At 48.6% G+C, this 22167-nt stretch overlaps 7 protein-coding genes across 7 annotated transcripts, besides 1 other annotated feature; 3 read left to right on the forward strand and 4 right to left on the reverse strand.

Annotated features, from left to right (window-relative positions):
- Nucleotides 1-211: 211 nt before the first annotated feature.
- TSTA_094750 (gelsolin repeat protein, putative) lies at nt 212-5442 on the reverse strand (the record flags this gene model as incomplete). The annotated part of the gene is made up of 3 exons (XM_002479147.1): nt 212-455; nt 516-5013; nt 5295-5442. 3 exons carry the CDS (start codon nt 5440-5442, stop codon nt 212-214), a joined length of 4890 nt encoding a protein of 1629 aa, XP_002479192.1.
- Nucleotides 5226-5276: a microsatellite.
- A 688-nt stretch (nt 5443-6130) lies between the features above and the next one.
- TSTA_094760 (ADP-ribosylation factor family protein) lies at nt 6131-7029 on the reverse strand (the record flags this gene model as incomplete). The annotated part of the gene is made up of 6 exons (XM_002479148.1): nt 6131-6262; nt 6329-6409; nt 6505-6650; nt 6713-6729; nt 6783-6893; nt 6971-7029. 6 exons carry the CDS (start codon nt 7027-7029, stop codon nt 6131-6133), a joined length of 546 nt encoding a protein of 181 aa, XP_002479193.1.
- A 764-nt stretch (nt 7030-7793) lies between these two features.
- On the forward strand, nt 7794-11704 carry TSTA_094770 (C6 transcription factor, putative; the record flags this gene model as incomplete). Its single annotated transcript, XM_002479149.1, has 3 exons — nt 7794-9109; nt 9169-9224; nt 9672-11704. 3 exons carry the CDS (start codon nt 7794-7796, stop codon nt 11702-11704), a joined length of 3405 nt encoding a protein of 1134 aa, XP_002479194.1.
- A 322-nt stretch (nt 11705-12026) lies between these two features.
- On the reverse strand, nt 12027-13688 carry TSTA_094780 (transcription factor TFIIA complex subunit Toa1, putative; the record flags this gene model as incomplete). The annotated part of the gene is made up of 4 exons (XM_002479150.1): nt 12027-12066; nt 12119-13083; nt 13415-13516; nt 13671-13688. 4 exons carry the CDS (start codon nt 13686-13688, stop codon nt 12027-12029), a joined length of 1125 nt encoding a protein of 374 aa, XP_002479195.1.
- Nucleotides 13689-14475: 787 nt separating this feature from the next.
- TSTA_094790 (cell division cycle protein Cdc20, putative) lies at nt 14476-16332 on the reverse strand (the record flags this gene model as incomplete). The annotated part of the gene is made up of 2 exons (XM_002479151.1): nt 14476-15932; nt 15960-16332. 2 exons carry the CDS (start codon nt 16330-16332, stop codon nt 14476-14478), a joined length of 1830 nt encoding a protein of 609 aa, XP_002479196.1.
- Nucleotides 16333-16944: 612 nt separating this feature from the next.
- On the forward strand, nt 16945-19360 carry TSTA_094800 (Kelch motif domain protein; the record flags this gene model as incomplete). Its single annotated transcript, XM_002479152.1, has 3 exons — nt 16945-17287; nt 17391-17477; nt 17541-19360. The coding sequence occupies 3 exons, from the start codon at nt 16945-16947 to the stop codon at nt 19358-19360; spliced, it is 2250 nt and encodes a 749-aa protein (XP_002479197.1).
- A 991-nt stretch (nt 19361-20351) lies between these two features.
- TSTA_094810 (beta-glucosidase, putative) lies at nt 20352-22064 on the forward strand (the record flags this gene model as incomplete). The annotated part of the gene is made up of 5 exons (XM_002479153.1): nt 20352-20443; nt 20507-20698; nt 20757-21229; nt 21291-21876; nt 21926-22064. The coding sequence occupies 5 exons, from the start codon at nt 20352-20354 to the stop codon at nt 22062-22064; spliced, it is 1482 nt and encodes a 493-aa protein (XP_002479198.1).
- Between the last annotated feature and the right edge of the window lie 103 nt (nt 22065-22167).

Genomic DNA, 22167 nt, shown 5'->3' on the forward strand with positions numbered 1-22167 from the left:
AGTATGATTCAACTCCGTTTGCAATGGCCACCTCAAATCTTCTATATGATACAAATACTCCTTCCCCCCCTCCCCCCAAAAGCAATGTACATAATGCAATCTAAACACTGAAATCAGCAGACCGCTATTTCACCCAGTCATTGAGAAAAGAGCTCGTCAATGTGGAGACTGGAAATCATGAAAATACCAAATATGCATCGAGTCACAGGCCTCAAGAACGGATAGCTTCAATGGCCGCGTTCAATGGCAAGACGTAGGATGTTGTTGGCCACAGCCTGGGATCCCATTTTCGAAATGCCACTGTGCAAGAGTCGGGCAGACCGCCGATTGAAACATAGCCGACTGGGATAAACGGTCGGTCTTGTAGTGAAGCTGCCAAGATCCCATATTCGTGCGCAAAGACTAGAGCAGATGCAAATTCAGCAGCCCGAGATTTAGCCTCACTTCCTACAATACTATACAATTTCATTTTGTCAGTACTTTCCCCAGCAAATCAATGCACCAGCATAACTTACACATAGATCTCAAAGAAAGCATCGAGAATGTAGATTCCTTGAGGAAGTAAGTCCTTCTGGGAGAAGGGTTCGATCTCCCGTATAGTGTCATTAGGTCGGATAACTGGCGAAGAGGATCCGCGTCGATTCCAAAACCCTCCCTTCTGGCCTAGGACATGATCGATCCGAAGCAATCGATATCGATGCTTTTCATGCTTGGGCTTTAGATGCCAATAGTCCGACGTTGTAGGCGGCTCGACCGTTTCAGATTTAGGGAACACATCAAAGAAGCTTTGGGGCTCATCACCTTCGGAAATTTCCTCCATTTCGCCTGTGAGTCCAAGATCCATGCCAACCAGTCGCGCACTACCAACTTCATCCGCTCCGCTACCTTTTCCTTTCCAAAGATAAAGCTTGCCAAACCTTGCTGAAATAACAAACGTAAAACCCGAGCAAAGATTCTGGTAGCAGAAGTCGACTTCGTCGAATGCAATCTGTCCCAAATGCCGTCTACCACAGAGCATGTAGAGTGCCGACGAGCTCGACCGAGAACTGGAACCACGCCGAGTAATGATTATACCTCCAAGAGCCTCAACAAATTTAGCGGGTTCCTTCCCCTGTCTGATTATTTCAAGCTTGGTTCCATTTTCTCTCGCGACTCTACGTGCGAATAGCTGAGCATCCTGCATGGCCGCTTCGGAAACTTCATCACCCAGCCACAAGTAACACTCGGTCGTGTTTCCTGTTTCACATTCGAAACTATGTACACAGACATACATGCTACCCTCGAAGAGGATGTAATCTTGATTCTTAGGGAGATCTTGTTTCTTGCCGTCTCCTGTGATCTCCCAGATCTGCTTTCGAAGGGTCCTTGTCTTGAACTCGTCCGTCTCCGTGGAGAGAATCAGTTGTGGATCGACGTTAACTCTGTCGCTAGACTTGGGCGGTGTGTCGAAGAATTCGGATATTACACCGACAGACTCAGATGTTCTCGGAATAGGTGACATAAGGGAAGGCCTTCGTACCTCAGTAGGAATTTGAGCAGAAATACTCAAGTTCTTCTTGGGTGGAACAGGAGGGGTCGATGGTGGTTTATTAGCAGGTGAAGGTTTCCGGCTGGTATCAAGCGGTGACCCCGGCCGAGATTGGAAGAATGAGCCTCCTAAGCCCAGTCCAAACTTGGCCTGGATTGGAGAAACGTTGGCAGAGTTGGAAAAGGTCTCTTTCAACCTAGAAGCGAACGAAGGGGACGGCGAAGAGTTCCCTGGAGAAGGGTTCAAGGGCAACGTCGCTAATTTTGGAGGCGGTGTCGGCCGCTCGTTAAGGGAACGCTTCTTGTCACTGAGCGTCGAGGTGTCACGAACTATGCCTGTCTTCGGAGGAACTACAGGAGAGATAGTGCTCTTGGAAGGTAAGTCGTTAGACTTCTCTTTATTGAGACTTGAGGTAGATGTCTTTCGGAGAGTAGGAGAAGTCATAGAAACTCTTCGAACATCTGCTGATTTGGAAGGAACTGGAGGCTTTGACACCTCCTCGGTTGGACTCTCAGGTGATGCAGAACTCTTGACACCAACTTCTTGGTTTTCTTTGTCTGCACTTGGTTCTTCCGCCACAGGTTTCGTTTTGGGAGGGGAAATCAGAGACGATCTTGGTACATCTGGCGATTTGGAAGGTATCAGCGGTTTTTGGCGCTCGATGACTGACTCAGAACGATTGTCTAATGTCTTTGCAGGCACGGACGGCGAACGTACCTCCTCTGATGAATCCTTCCGCTCAGTCACCTTAGAAGCCGATGTAGCTTGTCCAGTTGATTGGCTGTCCTCCTTCATGGCCGTAATGGATTCGGACTTAGTGGAAGCAGGAAGCCTTCTTTTGGGACCTCTTGCTCGGGCTTTTGTCATATGGGTCAGCGGGGCCGTCGAGGTCGGCTGGGGTTCTTGCGTTGGCGTGAAGGTAGAGGTAGTGACAGTAGGCTTTCCCGATTCACCTCCGGCGCGCGGCGGACCACGAGCCAAGATGTCCGCTAACGCAGGGTTTAGCCGGCCTGCTATAGCTCCCTTAGTAGCAAGTCCCTTAGGCTCAGTAGTGATTTTCGTAGAGATATCTACGGTGGCTCTTGATGACAAGGGACGAACCGTTGAGCCAGTTGAGCCAATCTTATTCTCCTGAATTGACTTAGCTGGGACGGAGTTCGGCCCAGGCACTGTTTCCCTTTTCTGCACGTTGATCTTAGAGTATTGAGTCGAGCTTTCGTTGGGTGTAATGGCAATAGTGGTCGATTGCTGTCGTGGTGACGGCTCGACAGGAGATAAATTCAGTTCGGGCTTGTTACTTGACACGCTTAAAGGCCGCTGAGGACTCTCTGTCCCGGTAGAGTTGGTCGGAGATGGAGAAGACAAGACCGACAGATTGCTTCTTGTACTGTCCGTTCGGGCAAGATTATTGCGTTTCGCGAGCGCTTCAGGTACCGGGGATCGTGGCTTTGGTATATTTCGATCTTCGTCGCCTGTTTTTCTGATAGAGCCTCCGCCTGCTTTCATTGCATCTTTCTGCTTCAAAATGCTTTCTCTGAACTCATCCACTCGGTCACTTTTCTTTGGTCCCCCGGTGACAATCAATGCTGCTTTCCCCTTAGTGATGTTATCCTTCAGTACATCAGGCACCTTGTAAGTGGATTTTTCTGCCTTCCTAAGTTTCCCAAAGATATTCTTGAATTCCGGTTCATCTTGTGTGGTCTTGTCATTGGTGACCTCGCGCTTCCGCAGGTTTGCCCTAAAGTCTGTAGTCACTGGCTGTGACCTGGGGTTCGCTGAGCCGACATTAATAGCAGAGACTGTCTTTGGTTTATTCGATGGCACCGGTGGAGAGGTCTTTGGTAAAGAGGAACTTAGTTTTTCTTCAACATCGGGTGAAGCAGATACATCTACTTCTTTTGATACTGCTTCAACGCCATCCTTGGTATCTGACACAGCTGGTTGAGTGTTTTCTTCCTTCTTGGGAGACTGTACTTTTTCAGTTGAAGGGCCATTGAGATCTTGGATAATGGATGAGCTGATTCCGGAGACACTGGGACTCTTGGAATGGCCGCTCAGTGCAGGTGATCTCAAGCTCACAGGAGTCGTCTCTTGAGCCGCCGCCGGTCTTCCAAGATCAATGCTGGCCCTAGACTGTCGTGCTTTGGACAGATCTCTCATCCATGCAGGCTGTTGAGTAACAGGTGTCGCTTTTGTTCTGGGTGATTCGGGGCGATTTAACGCACTTTCGAGCCAGCTTGATTTAGTGGGACTCCATCGCTTCTGATCGAAAGATTTTGAAGGACTGCGGGGAGTTTGCGGCTCATCGCTAGCTTTCGCTTCATCTGCTCCAGTAGCATTTGAGAAGCTGGAGCGAGCGTGAATGGGCAAGGAGGGTCTCACAAAGCCTGTGTCTAGCGGGGGTTTCTCCTGACTGCTGTCTTTATCTTCCGGGCTTTTCGAGTGATGAACGATGGTTGCTTCACTGTGGCTTGAACCGGGTCTTGAGAGTGATAAAGGCGAGCTCTCACGGATTGGCCTAGGCTCGGCAGGACTTGGAAGCAAATCACCAAATGCAGAACGACCGACCCCGCTGCGGTTGCTAATTATAGAGTTGCTACGACTCAAGTTGGCGGGGGATTGCACGGTCCAACGCTTTGATATACTATCACTGCGTTTCAACATGGCACTTTGCACAAAACCTCCTAAGCCCTTGGTAGGAGAACCTGACCGTTCTGGAGATGCACGACCTGGAGATAAAGGAATACGGTCGTCGCCGGGTGGTTGAGCCTCTATTTTACGAGCTTCAAGTCTGGAAGTAACCAAGGGAATGGGGGAGCCAAGGCCACTCGTAGACACCGAGGATATGCTCGAATAACGATTTCCAATGCTGCTGTTAGCAGCAAAAGTTGAGCTTGCTCTCGAGGGTGAGCGTGATCGTTCATCAGCAATCCAATCGCGGAATTTCTCAGCATCTGATGCCGAGTCTCGACTCAGGCCGGGCAACTTGAAGCTTGCCTCGGCTGAAGATGTCTCAGTCGTGCTAGTATCTGCATTCCTTCGTAGCGCTAAAGAACCTCTATCGCGATCTGCTGTTTGTCGAAACCATGCTGGATCTTTCGAAGACAGATTTTTTGAGATCTGAGAGCGCGAAGGCGGGGTGTCTTCGGCTAGTGGCATCGTTTCATTGGTTTGTTCCCCAGTAGCTGTTGGTTCTAACGAGAGAGACGATATCTTCTCAGAGACGATAGCTTGGTCAAGCGTATCTTCTGTCCTGTCACTATCAGACTGCGCAACGTGGTTCGCAACTACGGGGGGAGTCGAAGGGGAATTGTTATCAGAGACGTGATGTTCGTCGAGATGCGTCTTGTTATCTTGCTCGTAGGAAGCACTCGTCGGTCGAAGGACTTGTGGTGGAAACTGTGAGATAGACTTGTGGTCTCTGGGAAGACTCGAGATTGAAGGGGAGGGAAAGTCTTTGGTGGGCGAGATTGAGCGAGCTCGTTCTGGCAGGAAAGCGCGACACAGAATATTAGCAACAGCCAATCAGTTAAAAGCAATAAAGAAACAGCAAAAAAGCATCAATTATTTCAATTTCAATTCCAATATCCCAGTCAAGGACTCGGTCAAAGCCAGAGAGTAGATAGATGGAAGAGGGGCCAGGCCTGCGCTGGACAGACAAATTGTGCAAACGCCCAAACCGCCTAGTGGGATCATTTTTTTTTCTTCGCTTTTGTTCTTTTGTTCTTTCTTTCTTTCTTTCTTCCTTCGCTAGTGGTTGTCTTACCAGCTCGCCGCGCTTGTCTCTCTTTACGACCCTGCAATATCTCCTCTTCCAGCTTCCGAGCCCTATCCTCGTCTTCCTTTACTCTCTTATCGCCCAGCTCCCGGATGCGTAAAAGAAACTCGTTGACATCTTCCGAGCTATCGTCCATGGTGGGTTTCGTGTGAATACAGTAATGACGGTTGGGAGGGGGCTGAATCGGCAAACAGATCGGAACAGAGGACGCTATACGAGACTGGTAGATTGATCCATCCAGGGCTGGGGATTACTGTGATATATATACCCTGTGAATTGGACGGGTAGTGCAATATAATATGAAAGGATAAAGAAAGAGTGTGCTGTATGTGCAATGCATGTGCAATAACCTAGATTGATGGTGGTGTTGTTGTTGTTATTGTGCAACGCGCTCCGGTGGTTCTTCCGGTCTCCACTGCCTCCCTCCATCCAGCTTATTGGTGATGATCCCAAGGACAGTTGTCCCTGAACTAGACTTATACGCTGATAAATAGGAATATTAAGAATATTTCAGATCTTCAATCCTGTCGTTCCAATGCTTTGCCATGTCCGTCTACAGAAACCCGAGTTTGTTTGTTTCCGGATTGCTTTTTGCGGTTGTAGGACCTAGGTACTGGTTCGGCTCCCTGATGTCCATCCCCGGATCGCTTGTCGGATCGAAAATCTAGTTTCTCGGGACTGTTCTCTTCGGTATCGTATATAGTATGCGAATGCTGGCATGCATCAACATAATGAACGACCTATGCACTAATATGATGAGTAATCGCAACCGCATCCGTCCTGGCATTCAGATACCGACATTTTCATAGAGAAACTTCGCACCGTCAGTACAAAAAGAGTCTATCTTTCGCATCTTGGACCACCCATTCCAGGCCCTCATGTAGATTCTTGCCCGTCATGGCACTGCAGGGAAATATAGCCCACTTGTGGGTTTTGATGGCATCTAATCGAAGACCCTATAACCGCAGATTGTTAGACAAAATATCATGCTTTCGGATTATATCGGTTGGAAAGAAGACAACCTCGTGTATATCCTTTTCTGTCATACAGCCTGCAACATCCGTCTTGTTCAGGAAAATAAGTAGGCTTGCACCCATTAAACGCTGTAGACAGGTCAGCAAACATTCACGTGAGTCCAAAGTTAGATTATGTTTATTGCCACGACGAAGCAGCGAGACCGCAGAAAAAAAAATCTTACTTCCTCCAGTAACAGACCAGCCAATTCCTCACGACAATCATCAATTCGAAGCCGATCAGTGGCATCGACCACCCAAATCAACGCATCCGTCTTCTCAAAGTAATTTCTCCAATATGAGCGAAGGGTCTTTTGGCCGCCAACATCCCCTAGTAAAAATTTTCAGAATGGATCCTTGATGGGACGGCGAGAAAACTGCAGTTCGGCTTACAGATATTCAACTTGTATCTACCAACCGCGATTAGTTGATATTTCCGGCCCAATGTAAAAGACCAACTCACCCTTGAAAATCAATAGTTTTGATAATAAATCCCAACGTCGGACTAACAGTCGTAATGTCTTCATTCATAATCTGTTTCACAATTGTGGTTTTGCCAGCATTGTCTAACCCACTGACCGACGATGGATTCAGCATGCCCAGTCAGCAACATCTTCGGCCGCCAGGACTCGAGGATTTTTGGGAACTTACAGCATAAGAATTCTCATTTCTTTATCCTTTAGTCTTGCTTTGCGTAATATTGAGAGCATTTTGAATGTGGGGGCCTGGTCAAGTGAAAATTTTGGAGGAGTTGTCTGGAAGAAATATTGATGTGACATCTGGATCATGGAGATCTTCCCGGCAATGGTTCGTTCATCTAGAGATTTATTCGGCATTACCTTAAATATCTACCAACCGCCACTAACAGATGACAATGATGCTTAATATCTCATTAATAAAAATGTATGATTATACAACTACAGGGTCTGACACCTAATTTTCTTAGAGGGCAACTCATCTCATCCATTTAGCGAATACTACACTGTCCGGGATAGGTCCTTCCTACCCAGCCAGCAATCACCAGAATAACAGGTCGTGAACAGGTTCAGTGCAGTGTCTGCACACGCCATATGGCTGCTTGGTCAGCTGCTTGTCACCTGACAAGTATCTCTATTTATTTTCACTGGGCAACGCTCTTCTTTCAATTTCTTCACCTTCCCTTGTCCCTGCACATTCATCCGGCATCAAGCCCACTGGACGAAGGAACCGCATCATCCTACCTTTTGATCCAATTTGAACAAAGACCAGCCCACATATCAAGTGAGATTTACTCTCAACTTTCTTTTACTGTCAAGAAGGTCAGCCTGGTCTTGTGTGGTGCACTGATTTGGCGGACAAAGCCGCCTATCTCACAGCATGGCTCCAGGTATTATCAACCATCCCATCCATCCAAATTTTATTTTAGAGAAATTGAGCTGACTCCCCTTGACTGACAGAGTCCAGGAAGACCGTCCAGGCGAAAAAAGCGAAGGATATGGAGCTACTCCGCGCTTCTTTCGCCATCTGGACGACTTCTGAGACCAAGATATCGAAGCTAGAGCCCCAGGACGCGGTCCCTACAGCCAAAGACGATGTCAAAAAACCCAACGGTGAAGAAAATAAGACAAAGCCCCAGGACGCGGTCCCAATTGCCAAAGATGATGTCAAAGAACCTGACGGTGAAGGAAAGAAATCATCAAGAGCAGACACCATAGTCACCAAAGTCAATGTTGAAGAGCCCCACGTCGAAGACGAAGAAAGTGTAGGAACGGCCAGCACGGTCAAAGGTGATTCACCTTCCTTTTCTTTCGAGGCTTCTCCGTCAAAGGAGAATCGCAAAAAAAAACTTCCGCTCTCTATGGCGAACCTCATTAGGATTACAGAGAGTGAACAGCAGCAGTTGCTCTCAGACGTCAGAAATTCCTTCAGGCTTTCGAATCAGGAAATGAGAGAAATCATACTTGTCAAGAACGTGAAAGATTGGCTCAGGAAAGCAAACCCTGATGGACGTCAAGAGGATACTGCTTCCGAAAGTTTCCGCAGCGGCGATGGGGAGATCCAGGGGGGTACGGAGATCTCCGTGGAAGAGATCGTACAGCAACAAACTGACGCGGCAAGCTCAAACCCGTATATCATGGAACGGAATTTGCGTGTCGATGCGGCCAAAGAAAGGATCAGTATTCTGCAATGCCGAAACGGTATTGAACCGGGCGTATGTATGTTTCTTCGCCATGCCATGCATACCGATGCCGAGGACATCGCAGCTGTTTTTAACTCCTATGTGAACTGTTCCGCACATACTCTGGAGTCCACGATGATAAACGCCGGCGACGTAATCCAGAGAATAAATGAGTCCAGATATAAGGAGCTTCCATTCATCGTCGCTATCAAAAAGCACGAGGATAGGCTCGATATTCATCGCTCCTGGGGGCGTGTTTTGGGATACGTCCGCTTGACAGATTTCCAAGGAGGTCTGCCTGCATTCGCAGGCACTGCTCAATTGGAGATTACGGTAGCCCACGACAGCAAAGGGGTGAAAGTCGGGAGCTGCCTCCTCGACGCAATGATGACAATGGCCGACCCCCAGTACATTCCCAGAGGAGGATACGCATTTGTGAGCAACATCCCAAACGAGACGATGATCCACTGCGCCTCGTGGAGCTGCCGCCCGTTGACTCGTATCGTGTTGATGATGAGTTACTTGATGTTCGAGCAAGGGGAAAACAGTGTGATTGAAAATTGGCTCACCCGAAGGTACAATTTTCAACGAAGGGGATTTCTGCCAGCAATTGCGATCAAAATGGGCCAGGAGTGAGTATCCCCTAGCTAGAATTGAACTTTTGAGCTTTGTACTAACTGTTCTGATACAGGGCCGGGATCACCATTCTCATCTGCGACATCGCTAGACCCTCATTACCATATGCTGGTAAGGATTCCATTGCATCTGAGTCTTGGTGAAGTACACACAATCTTCATCGCAGTTTACACCTGTCGCGTCCAACAATTCCGTGGTCTGGACGAGTCGGATCTTCTAATCTTTGGTCTTGCTTCTCGTTTTTCCCACGTTGGTGAAAAGACATTTTGGAGCCTTTTGAAATCTGACAAGTTCCATTTTTGGGAAATGTTGGAGAGATGCATAGCATACTTGGTCTCTTTTCTTTTTCTTTGGGTCTTTTTCTTGCATGTAGAGTAGTAAAGTTGGAATGCAAATGATACGTGGATAAGAGCAGAAATCAGGTGATTTTTCCTTAAAGCGGCGACTCTTTCCTGCCAACCTTCACTTCCCACATTAACTCAGTAATGGCCGACAGAGCGCAAATACAAAGAAGAATAAGACAAAGTCAGACATAAATTGGACATAACTTATATCTAGGTGTACATGAACGAAACCGCATTAATCCCCAGTCTGCTGCATGGAGAATGACAAGCGGTGACTCATCGACACCACCCTCTGCTCTGTCTGGCCATATGCGCCAGCGGTCACGATACGCATGTGGCCCCTGTCGACACCGTAAGAGGAAATGCGATGGAAAATTCCCCTGTTCAACATGCACTGGATATGGGTATGAGTGCAATTACAGTAGAGCTGGCGGTGTCCAACCAGAAACCAACACCACGAATATCAGCGGATCTGCCGTTCAGACATCATCACAGACTGGCCCTGTTTCTGCCAAAAGGAGATCATCAGCTACTGGATTAGATGAAGATGAAGCATCCGTCTCATCGGCTACGCGCCGTAAATCGAAACCGGCATTGGGCTCTCGCGGCTTCGGAGATGAGATTGCAAGCCTCAACAAGGACCGTAAACCACCAGCACCAAACACAAATGGCCTGATGTTACCCTCTAAATGCAGATACATCGGCCAACACTCATCAGTCGCATTTCCACAATGGTTGGGAAAAAGTCTACAGTCTAGGAGCCCGCCTAGAGTGCATTCATTCGGATACAACACCGGAATCAGAAACGAGCTTCCATATTCCGTCTCTACCCACATTCAAGAGTTGATCACCTGGACTGAAGCCCATGATTCGCTTGACGTATATGCGACTGTGATTGACCCGGTCTTTGGATTTGTGGATATGGAAGATCTGCGTCGCAAAAGTCATGATCATTGGAACGGTAAGGATCAAGGATCCTACTTTGAAGCTCTGATCAGCGGTGTGATTGGCCTTGCCTCTCTATTTTCGAAAGTTCTATGTGAAGGTAGAGAGTTGAAGGTGATTCGACATGCAAAGGATATCCTAGATGATCCTTTTACAGCCAGATACCCGCGCCTTGCAACTATTCAGGCTTGGGTTCTGCGGGTTATCTATATCCGTTCAACGAGTCGACCCGGAACAGCATGGCTGTATAGTTGTATTATGATGCATTTGTGTGAGGCTATTGGAGTGTATAGAGAGCGTGAAGCCGATGAAGTGACTGACGAGAATTACTCCCTGGCTGGATTCAGGGATATCTGCGCACGAGTCATGATGGTGGCACGCTGTCTCCATATCATCATATCCTATGAACACGGCCGGTCGACAGTTGACGTCGGCCCTGTCCTCGAACATAACATCGTCAAGCGCGGTACAGAAGATTTGACGCTTCAATTGCATGCTCTAGTCAACAATATACCAGCAGACAATACCAGGCAAGACCACCCCACACGACGACAAGAACTTTCCATCGCCCTTACCACTTTGATCTCTATCCCTATATCACACGAATTCTTCAACCTCATCAAAGCCGACTTATGTTTCTGCATATACCGACGTCTCCGCCTCCTCGACCTAGGCATAAAACAGGAACAACTTACCCAAATCATCCAAGCCGGGAAAACAGCATTACCGGCATCCCGAATTCTGATTCTGAGAAATCATCCATGGTGGAATACCCTGGGGACTGTGTTTCAGTTTATTTGTGTCCTGTTGGCGATTGATAGTAGTGAAAGTTTGGCCACGATACCCGAGGCGATGGAGACACTGACGACGATTGCGAAGCACTTGAAGACTCATCTTGCCGATGAGGCGTTGGGGACAGCGAGGCTACTTGTACGATCTATGACGGATAAGAAGAGAAGAGAAGCAGCCATTTTGGACAAAACTACAAACCCGGACTCATACTCTGCTCATTCTACTACTACGAACGGACCCGATGCGGAAGCACGACCATCAGCATCGGTGAATAACAAGCATAGCAATCCTAATATTAACGGCAATGCTGCATCCACAGCAGAAGCAAACGAGACGAATATGGTGTATCCTACAACTGCCGTACAGGAAGGAGTAGAAGACTCCATACCACAACAAGAACTAAACGGACTACTGGATTTCATGGACCCTTTATGGAATTGGGATGAATTTTTTGAGCCTCCCCTCGCAACCATGCAGGGGGCGCCATTCATGGAGTGGAATTTTCTTTGAGCTGCTAGCAACTCATGTTCTATGTATTTATATTACTGGAGGCATTCTATTGGCGGTTATTGTTTTTGATTTTCTGCCTTGTATATCATTCTGTTTGTTAGGGATTTGCGTTCGGATGAAAAGAGTAGGCCGAATCTATGGAATAATAGTAACAAAAAAGACGTGTCATGGCCATTCTGGGGGGATCTTTGAAATAAATCAAGAAGGAATCATTTTCGTAGAGTATAAGGGAAGAAAGAGAAACGTATCATTAAACGCCTGATGCCCGCTGTAAGTGTACATCTTTAGTGGAAATCCCAAAAAGGCATAAAAAACAGACAGATTACCACTCGAATTCACCCTGTCCTTTGTGGAAGACGTACCTAGATACCATGTTAGCAGGCTGTAGATTAGTTTCTGCATATAGAAACGTACTCTTTACCACCGGTAGAGAGTATACCGTCTTTCAAAGTACACTTCCACTTATTCTTGACCCTCTGGACCTTGTCGTAAGTGCAGAGCATCACCTCTCCGAGAGCATCATCGGCGTCAGGATCTTCATCGGCCAGATCATCTGGGTCATCGAGATCAGAGTTGATGGCATCCTCATCGTCCTCGTCATCGCCGGGACCATCGGTCTGTGCGGAAGAGGCGGCTGGGTCTGAAGTCATCCGTTTAGGTAAACCAGACGAAGAATGCTCGTCAAGGGGAAGCATAAGGCCACCACCCTCGAGACGTAGAGCGTCCATCTTCAACTGTGCCATTAACATCCGATCACCTTCACCATTGTTACGTTGTACAAGTTCGCGTCGATTAGCGACTTCTGCTTTCCATTGAGCGAGTGCATCGCTCTCATTAGCACCATCGGTTTGTGGTGGATGATTGTAGGCGACATGCTGAGGTGGAGCTATGCCTGGGTACGGCTGCTGGATAGGTTTGACGTCTTGACCGTTCGGAATATGGCCGTTCTGAGGACGTTGTCCAGGCAAGGAAAGAGCGGCTTGATTCTGGGCTTGCAGCTGATTCACTGAGTTTGCTGCTGCAGCACCATACTTGGACTGCAGGTTACTCATCGCACGTTCGCGAGCTAGTGCATGAGCGTCGAGTGAACCTGACGGACCTCCATGGGCAGGTACTCCGGCATGCTGTCCATTGAGGCCGGGTTCGGTTTTGATAATTGGAGTTGAGTTGCCTGCATTGTGTTCCGCAGGCACCTGAGGTGGGAGTGTCACCGGTGGTTGTGCAGGTAGAGGTGTCGGCCGTGGCGCATTTGACGGTACTGTGGCTGCTGGAGGAAGTATCTGTTGACTTGAAGACTGAGCGGGCGAAGGGCTCTGTTTGAGAGGGGGGTCCCAGGGAAAATGAGCGACACCTAGAGAGGAAAGTTTTTGTTGCCAGCTCTACCAGTTGTCAAAATGTCAGTTAGCTGGTCAAACACATAAGAATCATCGTGGTGCAGGAGGGTAGATGGTGGAGTGTGATTGGCCGTGTTGCAAGTGGGTTAGCGGCGCAGGGATTTCAGGCGGGTATAAAATGACTCAAGAAGCGGCAGTCCCCCTTAAGCAGCTCACATCCCCATCCCTTCCAAAACCCCGCTTTTGCCACCCAGCTGGTGAGATATCACGACTGAACACCGAAGATACAACGAAGAAAGACGATGAAAATGATTCGTTTCAAGTGTGCTTTTGATGCCAAAATGGTGAAAGACAATAAAGAAATATGATGACTCACCCGTCGCATCTCTTCCAGAGTCTGTTGATCGACTCCGCCTTCTTCAAAGTCGACTCGCGATGCCTCGCATACCTCTTGGATGACACGGTCGTATACCGTGCCCTATTCAACAACATAAGAGTGAGCTCATGATTTATCACCGACAGCCATATATGCCATGGAAGGAAAGGATCAGTTGGTGACAGAACTGGTGACGAGCCACGATCGCTGACTGCCCCAGAAACAGACCCGACCGTGATCGTCTGAGCACACTTACCACTTGCTGGTTTGCCATGGCTGTTGACTTTCTCGAGATGATTGTTCTTATTGAGGTAGGTCTTCTGTAAAACGAAAATCAGGTTGTTTCTGGATCTGGGGGTGAGAGTTTGGAGATGGCCAAGATGCGGCTCTTCAAGTCAGGCGTATAAGAGCACTGACTGGTATGAAGAAGACCCTCTTCACCGCGCCAGCCTCAGTACACTCTCGTAACCCCCTCTAAACTAATGTATAAGACCAAATGAAGTAGTTTTTTCGTGAAAGTGACGGAATTAAGCAGACTATTCGACGTGTGGAGCTAGTTATCAGACGGACTCTGCGGTGATGCCGATTGTTGAGTGAGGCAGGTTTGGTATGCCTGGGAGATTTCAATGATAACCACCCGCTTAGTCATCGCCGCCGGCTTGGCGCTCCCATTAATTCTGGGGGAACAATCTTATCGATCAGTTTGTAGCTCTTTTCTGGATGGTTCTGAGTGTAAAAGACCCTTCGCTCGCAGCATCAATTATGCGCTCGGTTTAGATGTGAACATCTCGGTCTCTACGCTCGACTTAAATCGTCGAGTAAGATTCGACAGCGACGGCTTACTATCTTTACCCTCACTCTTACCGCGGCAGATACTCCATAAACTGATTGATGTATTAAACTCCAATAATGACAATATCAAACGACGAAGCGGTAGAAATCCAAACAATACTAGATTTTAGCAAAACCAGCTGTGCCAGACCGAAAATGTATGTGCCGAAAGGACCCAAAAGCAAGCGCCAAAAAACGCCATAACCAAAACCTCGCTTCTTTCAATGCACCTATCGAATAGTCATGGACTTGGTCATTTGAGCTTTGCTGCCTACACCTCCTTCACGAGCAGCAGCGGCACTTGTGCCAGGCTTGCGTTCAAAGATCTTCCAGAACTTCAAGCTCTCATCCGCAGCGGCCGTTGCGAGCATTTGGCCATCCGGGCTCAAACAACTGTGTAGGACACGAGTCTCATGAGCAGGGATTTCAACATTGCGAACCAATGTTGGATAGCTCCAGATGCTCAACGAGTTATCGGGGAATCCACTAGAGCTAACAATCTCTCGGTAGTGGTTGCTCCAGCGGAGACTTGTTACTTGCGATCCGGTATCGATACTGTTAGTGCGGGCGCCAGTTGTAGTGTTCCAGAAGTGGATGTGTCGGTCATAGGAACCGCCTCCAGTTGCGAGTAAGTTGAGTTGCCACGGGCACCAACTCAATGCCTTGACAGCAGCACGGTGGTTGGTCTTGGTGAACTTGGGTGCGCTCAGAGATCGTGCGTCCCAGATGTTGACGAGGTTGTCGTTGCCTCCAGTGGCTAGTTGCGCTCCATCCGATCTCCATTCTAAACCGCAAACTTCGGAGGTATGAGACACAAGCTCTGCGACTTTGTGTTGAGCGATGCGCACATCGTGGTTGAACACAAGACCGCTCCTTGCGCCCGTAGACAGTGTGTGTTTGGACCAGCCCATCACACCGACACGGGTATCGTGCCCGTACATACTACGCAGCTTGGTGCCTTCCTCAACGTCCCAGATCTGTACCTCACCTGTTCCTAGACCAACACCAACATAGGCTCCATCACCACTCCACTTGACACTGCTGATGTATGTATCAGGCGCTGACTCAAGAAGACAGTTTACTGTACCAGTGTCGGCGGACCACACGTAAACGTTTCGCTCCAAGCCAATTGCGACTTGATTGCCAGAGCTCCAGTCGAGGAGGTTGAGGTAGTAGTCATCCAGCAATCCGGGTGCGTCCAAGACACGTTCTGGAGCAGTCTGGACGCGGCGACGGAACTGAGCAGATTGGGCACTGCTGGGTTTGAGCGGACGATTGTACTGAGCACGGAGGTCAATGGGCTTGGAAGACTCTGGTGGAGGAGGCTTGAAGGCTAGGATACGTGTATTGAGTTTCACGCCACAGGCATTCGCCAGTGATGATTCATAAGCCACGGCATCTGGAGCCGGTCGTGCATATGTGCTTGAGGGGTCGTTATCATCGAGTCCAAGATTCTCAAGAGCAGCGGTAAGATCCTCATCGGAGCTACGGCTGCTGATATCAAAGGCACTGGCGGCATTGGCTAGGACTGCCGAACCGTCGCTTGTCTTAGGTCGCTGGTTCTCTTCTGGCTTTGCAGCACCAGCTGTTGTCAAGCCCTCACTCGCCATTCGGTTTGGAATGAATCGATCGCCAGCTGTGTGAGGAATGCGGATGGTTGTTTTCGACGTGGCGCCGGACTTCTTTGCTATGCGAGAGCGGCCGGTGTCCTTACGAACTCGTTCCTTAACTGGAGTATGTGATGGACCAGTTCCAGTCAAAGACCAATCAGAGACTCCGAGTTCCAGATGCTTTGGTGATTTCCGAGAACGGGCAATATTCGATTTTGGTGACTCTCGGTAGGCCCTAGTCTTGGACACTGATTTGGCGAAGTGTGAAGCAAGGTTCCCTCCATAAACAGATGGCTGAGCACCTGGAGCGCCATCATAAGCTTCACGGACTGGGGTGAAGGGCGATGAACTGATCGAGGCATTGCTCGTCGTTCTAGTGCGAGGAGAGGGGGTAAGCGGCAAACGACCGCCAGCAGTCTTTGTCGAAAAGATCCCCCGATGGGTCTTCAAAGGTGTCGATACCTCGGCAGAAGCCATTATATTCTGATTATAACAAACAGTCTTGTGAAGTTTTCAACCCGAGGCAGGCGATCGATAGTAATGATGATTTCGCCCTCAAAAGACGAAGTACAATGTATGTTTTCAGAACGTTATAATGTATGTCATGCACGGAGGCAGATACAAACGAGTATCCAATGCACGTATAAAAGATTAAACGTAGATGAGAGATGTAGAGAGTAGAGGAGAAGCAGAAGAGAGTTCACAAGGAATGATCCAGCACTTATATAAGAAGAAAGAAGTAAATACTGAGCACCATGGCAACCGCCGGAGAGTGTAACTAGTCCCGAAATGGCTAGCTCCCTTTGTAACCACCGGCTTGGCGGGCCTGTCTGCTTTCGGACTAGCACGATGTGTCTGCTCCTTCTCTTTTTGAGCCTCCCATGGATTGCGACTGCTAGCTTTTTTTTCCTTCTTCTCTTTTGGGTCCTAGAAGTATCTCATCCGTCTTCAGATGCTGAACCATCGTCACCACATTGACTTGTACTGCATCAAGTCGTCTTCCTCGTCTGTAGCCACGTTCTGTCTCTTCATTCAAGCCCCTCTCAGGCTCTTATCCACCATCAAATATCCACATCGGACCCGCCCCCGATGGCGCGGCAACCGCCTAGCAACGCTTCCGTCATCTCACCATCCGGCTTCTCCTACGTCCACGAGGGTGGGCCGACTTCCATCTGGGACTTCGTTGCCGCTACGACATCCCACCGACGCTCTCTTCAGTCGACGCCCCCTTCAATGACTGCTCGGGATCCGCATAATACATACCTGATGCCAGCCAGTCCAGCAAAAGGCCGTCGGGGTAGCGCTGACTACCGGCCCAGCATTAAAAAGGCTCTCGGGAATGTCCCCGCATGCCTTGTAAACGCTTCCGTCACTTATTGTGGAAATGATCAGATCTATGCCTTTGGGGGCTTCGACCAGTTCACTGACGAGGGTCAGTCAGACTTCTCTTCTTGCAGTTCCCTCACTACTGCCTTATGCAGATGCGATGCATGGTAAGAATTGATTTTAGTGTAGCGCTAACTTTATACTATTAGTGTATAATCATGTTCTTCGGCTAAACCTGAATACACTCACGTGGGATCTGGTCGACAATTATGGAGACATACCTGGTGTCCGTATGGGTTCGTATGACGTTCCAACAGAACAACAGAAATCAGATTGCTAATAGTTTTTACCATCATTAGGACACACCGCTTCTCTCTATCAAGGAACCAAGTTAATCGTTTTCGGCGGAGAAAATGAGCATCGTGAATATTTGTCTGACATAGTCATCCTTGATATACCAACATCGACATGGACGCAACCAGAGGTTCGCGGCCCTCTTCCTCGCGGCCGAGCCCGCCATGCATCTGTCATATATGAAGACAAATTGTTCGTCATTGGAGGAGTAACTGGAGAAAGCAATTCGATCCTGGATGATTTATGTTATCTCGATCTCAAGACTTGGACCTGGTCTCGAACTTGGAGTTTCACTCCACGTTTTGACCATACTGCTTGGGTCTGGGGAGGTCGGCTGTGGATATTTGGTGGCCTTGGCCCAGATATGGAGCGAACTACTGATCTCTGGTGGCTTGACCTCAAGGGCAGCCCGTCATTGGACATACCCTTATCCCACGGCATCGATGACACACAAGGATCGTTGAATCGTGTGACCCCTAGCCCTGGAGGTTTAGTTAGCTCGCCGCAGCAGCTATCTGGTAGGTCAGGTGGATACGCGGCCAATTCAGCAAGTGTCCAAATTCGGTCTTTCACCCGAAGGAAGCCAACGGCGCCGGGTGCGATATCGTCCCTTCGTTTTCACTCAGGACCACATGTCCCGTCTTTGCTCTCTGGAACTCACTTTCACGTGTATTCCTCTGGCGTTCTCTTGGATTTGATCACGCCATCGGAAACAGTCAGACCCTATGATTGTAACCTATCATCACTCGAGTTGGATTCCTTGAGATGGCAGAGACTTGCTGACGGGCAAGAGGTGTTCCGACCGGGATATCGGTGGCATTACTGCACCATTAATGAAGATGGAACTAAGGCTTGGCTGCTTGGATGCAACATTGAAAACGCTACAACTGCCGGGGATGACAATCAATTAAATGAGGTTCTATGTCTTGATCTGGAGAAATATGGGCTACTTGGCAACGATTTCTTTCCTGAATCATCCGAGCAGAACCGTATTCTTGCATCTGAGCGTCAAGGATCACCCCAGCACGCAGGCCTCGGCGCTGATCTGTTGGCCGTCTTTGATCAGCCCCCAGAAACGGGCAGCGGTACTGACTTTATCATAACTGCCGACTGTGACGATCAGACTATGGAAGATGAGACAAGCCAAATCAGTTCACCCGGCCCCATGCAGACTCAGTCAGATCCTGCATTTCTGTCACCTACAGCGAAGACCTCCGCTCCCATACACGTCCATCGCATAATTTTACAGGCCAGATGGCCTCATTTCAAGCGTCTCTATTCTGCACAAATGGCCGAATTCCATACCAAACGGATGCACATACCCGAACCCTACTCCGTAGTCCGAGCGTTTCTATATTACTTGTATAGCGACAGTATATTAGATCATCCGGACTTCTGCGCAAGCATATTTGATGTTGCCGGTATGCTCGTTATGGCTAACCTATACGACATGCCCAAGCTACGTTTGCTCTGCGTTCACCGACTCAGTCGTGAACTCGACGTCGAGAATGCGGCTATTATTTGGGAAAGAGCAGGCCGGACGAACGAGGATTGGCTTCGGCGTCGTGCAGCACAATTCTGTCTTGCACATTGGGGTCGAATCGTTCGGACAGCTGGCTTCAAGTCGCTCAACCGTCAGAGCCTCATTGAGCTTTGCGAGGTGGTCGACACGGAAGGTAGGATTGTCGCTGGACCGGAATTAGAAATCGTCAGAGCTCTTGGTTCCGGGCCGTTGGTGTCTAAGCGACCTCGGCTTACTGGATCTTCGTTGGTGGAAGATATGGATGAGCTTGAGGGGGAGGAGGAAGACGGTATGGAGCTATGATTCAGATTGTCATAGTTTCGAGCTGCGGACTCTCGTCATATGGCAGTCGCAATTGTTCACGAGATCATTTCATTGTATTAGCGAGCATATTATAGTCGGAAGGCGTTTGGACAGGCATTTTGTTTTGTTTTTGATGTTTCTTTTTTCGCACCACTCCATTCCCCAGATACCTTAGCACGATTGCGGAACGGGGCAGCAATGTGACACAGTATACGTTTACAATAGACTGTCTGGTTCGAGGATATATATCAAAATGACATGTAGACGTGGTCTCAAGTTAGCCTGCTCCATTGGTCGAAAGGTATGTAGCTAGTGGTGAGGATGCATGCACTCGGCGCGGCTGGATGGCGCAAAATCTAGGGCAAACAGCTTGTCTCCGCTAACCCAGATCAGCCATGCCAGGCGCGAAAGATCGGTTTCGGTAGAAGATTACTCCCGAGACATCCTAAACGTGTCTGGGATATCCCTGCTGTGTCTGCGCTGCATGGCACAGATAAACCAACATGTGCGCAGTGGAGATGGTGGGGGAAGGAAAACGACCCCTGAGGCGCTAACTCCGCTTGTCTCCTCTTTGCGCGGAGTATCGCACTTCCCCTCTATCTCTCTATCAACCATTCATACCGCGCTTTGCGGCTTTTTCTGGCGTTACTCAGTTATTGTAACACCACAGCCCTCCAAATTGTTGGAGAAGGACTACGTGCTATCGTGCTATCTGATGTTGTTCAGTCGTCGGTTACTACTTCTCCGCATTGGATTGGAGGGGCTAAATGCCCACTGCCCCAGGTGGGCTCGTGAGCCTTTTGACTAGCTAGTCAGGATTGGAAGCTCTTGAAACATTGACTGGTATTTAAACGTTTGATTCCTCATCTTCTTGAGAAGATGGAAAAACTATCACCTGTTTCTTCCTCTTATCCTATCTCTTGGCCTTATTTCTTCCTTCCGCTTACCAAGTAGCAGAAACCACATTCAACATATTGCAGTGTGCAACATCATGGCTATCACCAACGGCACCAACAGCGTCAACGGCGAGACACACCATTCAAAGCTGCCGGCGGACTTTGTCTGGGGATACGCAACAGCTAGGTGAGAATTTTGCCGTTCAGTGTTTATAGACACTCGCTTACTGGGCTTGCTTTACGACTCTAGCTACCAAATTGAGGGAGCTCATGATGAGGACGGTCGATTACCTTCCATCTGGGATACATTCAGCAAGACACCAGGGAAAGTAGAAGACGGCACCAATGGCGATGTGGCCTGTGATTCCTATCACCGTACACATGAGGATATTGCGATACTGAAGCAATATGGTGCTAAGCTGTATCGCTTCTCATTGTCCTGGTATACCGATTCCTCTTAGCCTTGTCTGCATCGGACTTGACTGACAGTGATGATCGAGGCCCCGAATTATCCCCTTGGGTGGCCGAAATGACCCTGTCAACCAGAAGGGAATAGATTTTTACTCGAGATTCATCGACGATCTACTCGCCGCTGGAATCGAGCCGTTCGTTACCTTGTACCACTGGGATCTCCCCGATGAGCTGTTCAAGAGATACGGCGGCCCCCTCAATAAGGACGAATTCGTGGCTGACTACGCAAACTTTGCGCGCATCGCATTTGAGAATTTTGGACCCAAAGTTAAGCACTGGGTTACCTTCAATGAACCTTGGTGTAGCTCCGTGCTCGGTTTCAATATCGGCAAGCATGCTCCGGGAAGAACGAGCGATCGCAAGAAGAATCCCGTCGGTGATGGTACAACAGAGCCATGGATTGTTGGTCATACGCTTTTGGTGGCTCACGGTACTGCTGTCGATATCTACCGAAGGGAGTTCAAGGCAGCACAGGGAGGAGAAATCGGCATTACACTTAACGGTTAGACCTTTTCTTAAACATTAAACCAAGCTACGGAAACACGTGCTTACAAAACCTAAAGGAGACTGGGCTGAGCCTTGGGACCCGGAAGACCCAGCGGATATTGAAGCTTGCACCCGCAAACTCGAATTTGCAATATCCTGGTTCGCAGACCCAATTTACCATGGTAAATATCCCGACAGCATGGTGAAACAACTGGGCGATCGACTCCCACCATTGAACTCCGACGAAGTCGCCTTAATTAAGGGTAGCAATGACTTTTACGGCATGAACCATTACTGCGCAAATTACATTCGTCACCGAGAAGGCGAAGCAGATCCAGACGATACTGCTGGAAACCTTGATCATCTCTTTGAAGACAAGTTCGGTAACTCGATTGGACCCGAGACGAATTGTGAATGGCTTCGTCCTCACCCACTGGGTTTCAGGAAGTTATTGAAATGGCTCTCTGACCGTTATGGTTACCCCAAGATCTATGTGACAGAGAACGGCACAAGTATCAAGGGCGAGAATGACTTGTCATTAGACGAGCTTCTCAATGATGAGTTCCGCGCCCAATATTATAGAGATTATGTCGGCGCCATGGCCGATGCTTCTGCTATCGATGGTGTCAATGTTAAGAAATATATGGCCTGGAGCTTGATGGAGTAAGTCTACAATATGTTCAACTAAAGAACTCGTGCTAACGCATTGTAGCAACTTTGAGTGGTCTGAAGGCTACCAGTCCAGATTCGGCGTCACTTACGTCGACTACAAGGACAATCAGAAACGAATCCCCAAGAAGAGTGCCCTCGTCATTGGAGAATTGTTCAACAAATACATCTCGAAAGAGTAGACGAGTTTATTTTATTTAGGTCTTATATCGGATACACCATGTATATAGTGATTCATTTTGAATTTGAACTTTCTCTATTACATCTTCAGTAGAGTATAATCTG

The sequence above is a fragment of the Talaromyces stipitatus genome, genomic scaffold (assembly GCF_000003125.1).
Source record: "Talaromyces stipitatus ATCC 10500 scf_1105507295527 genomic scaffold, whole genome shotgun sequence".
NCBI lineage: Eukaryota > Fungi > Ascomycota > Eurotiomycetes > Eurotiales > Trichocomaceae > Talaromyces > Talaromyces stipitatus.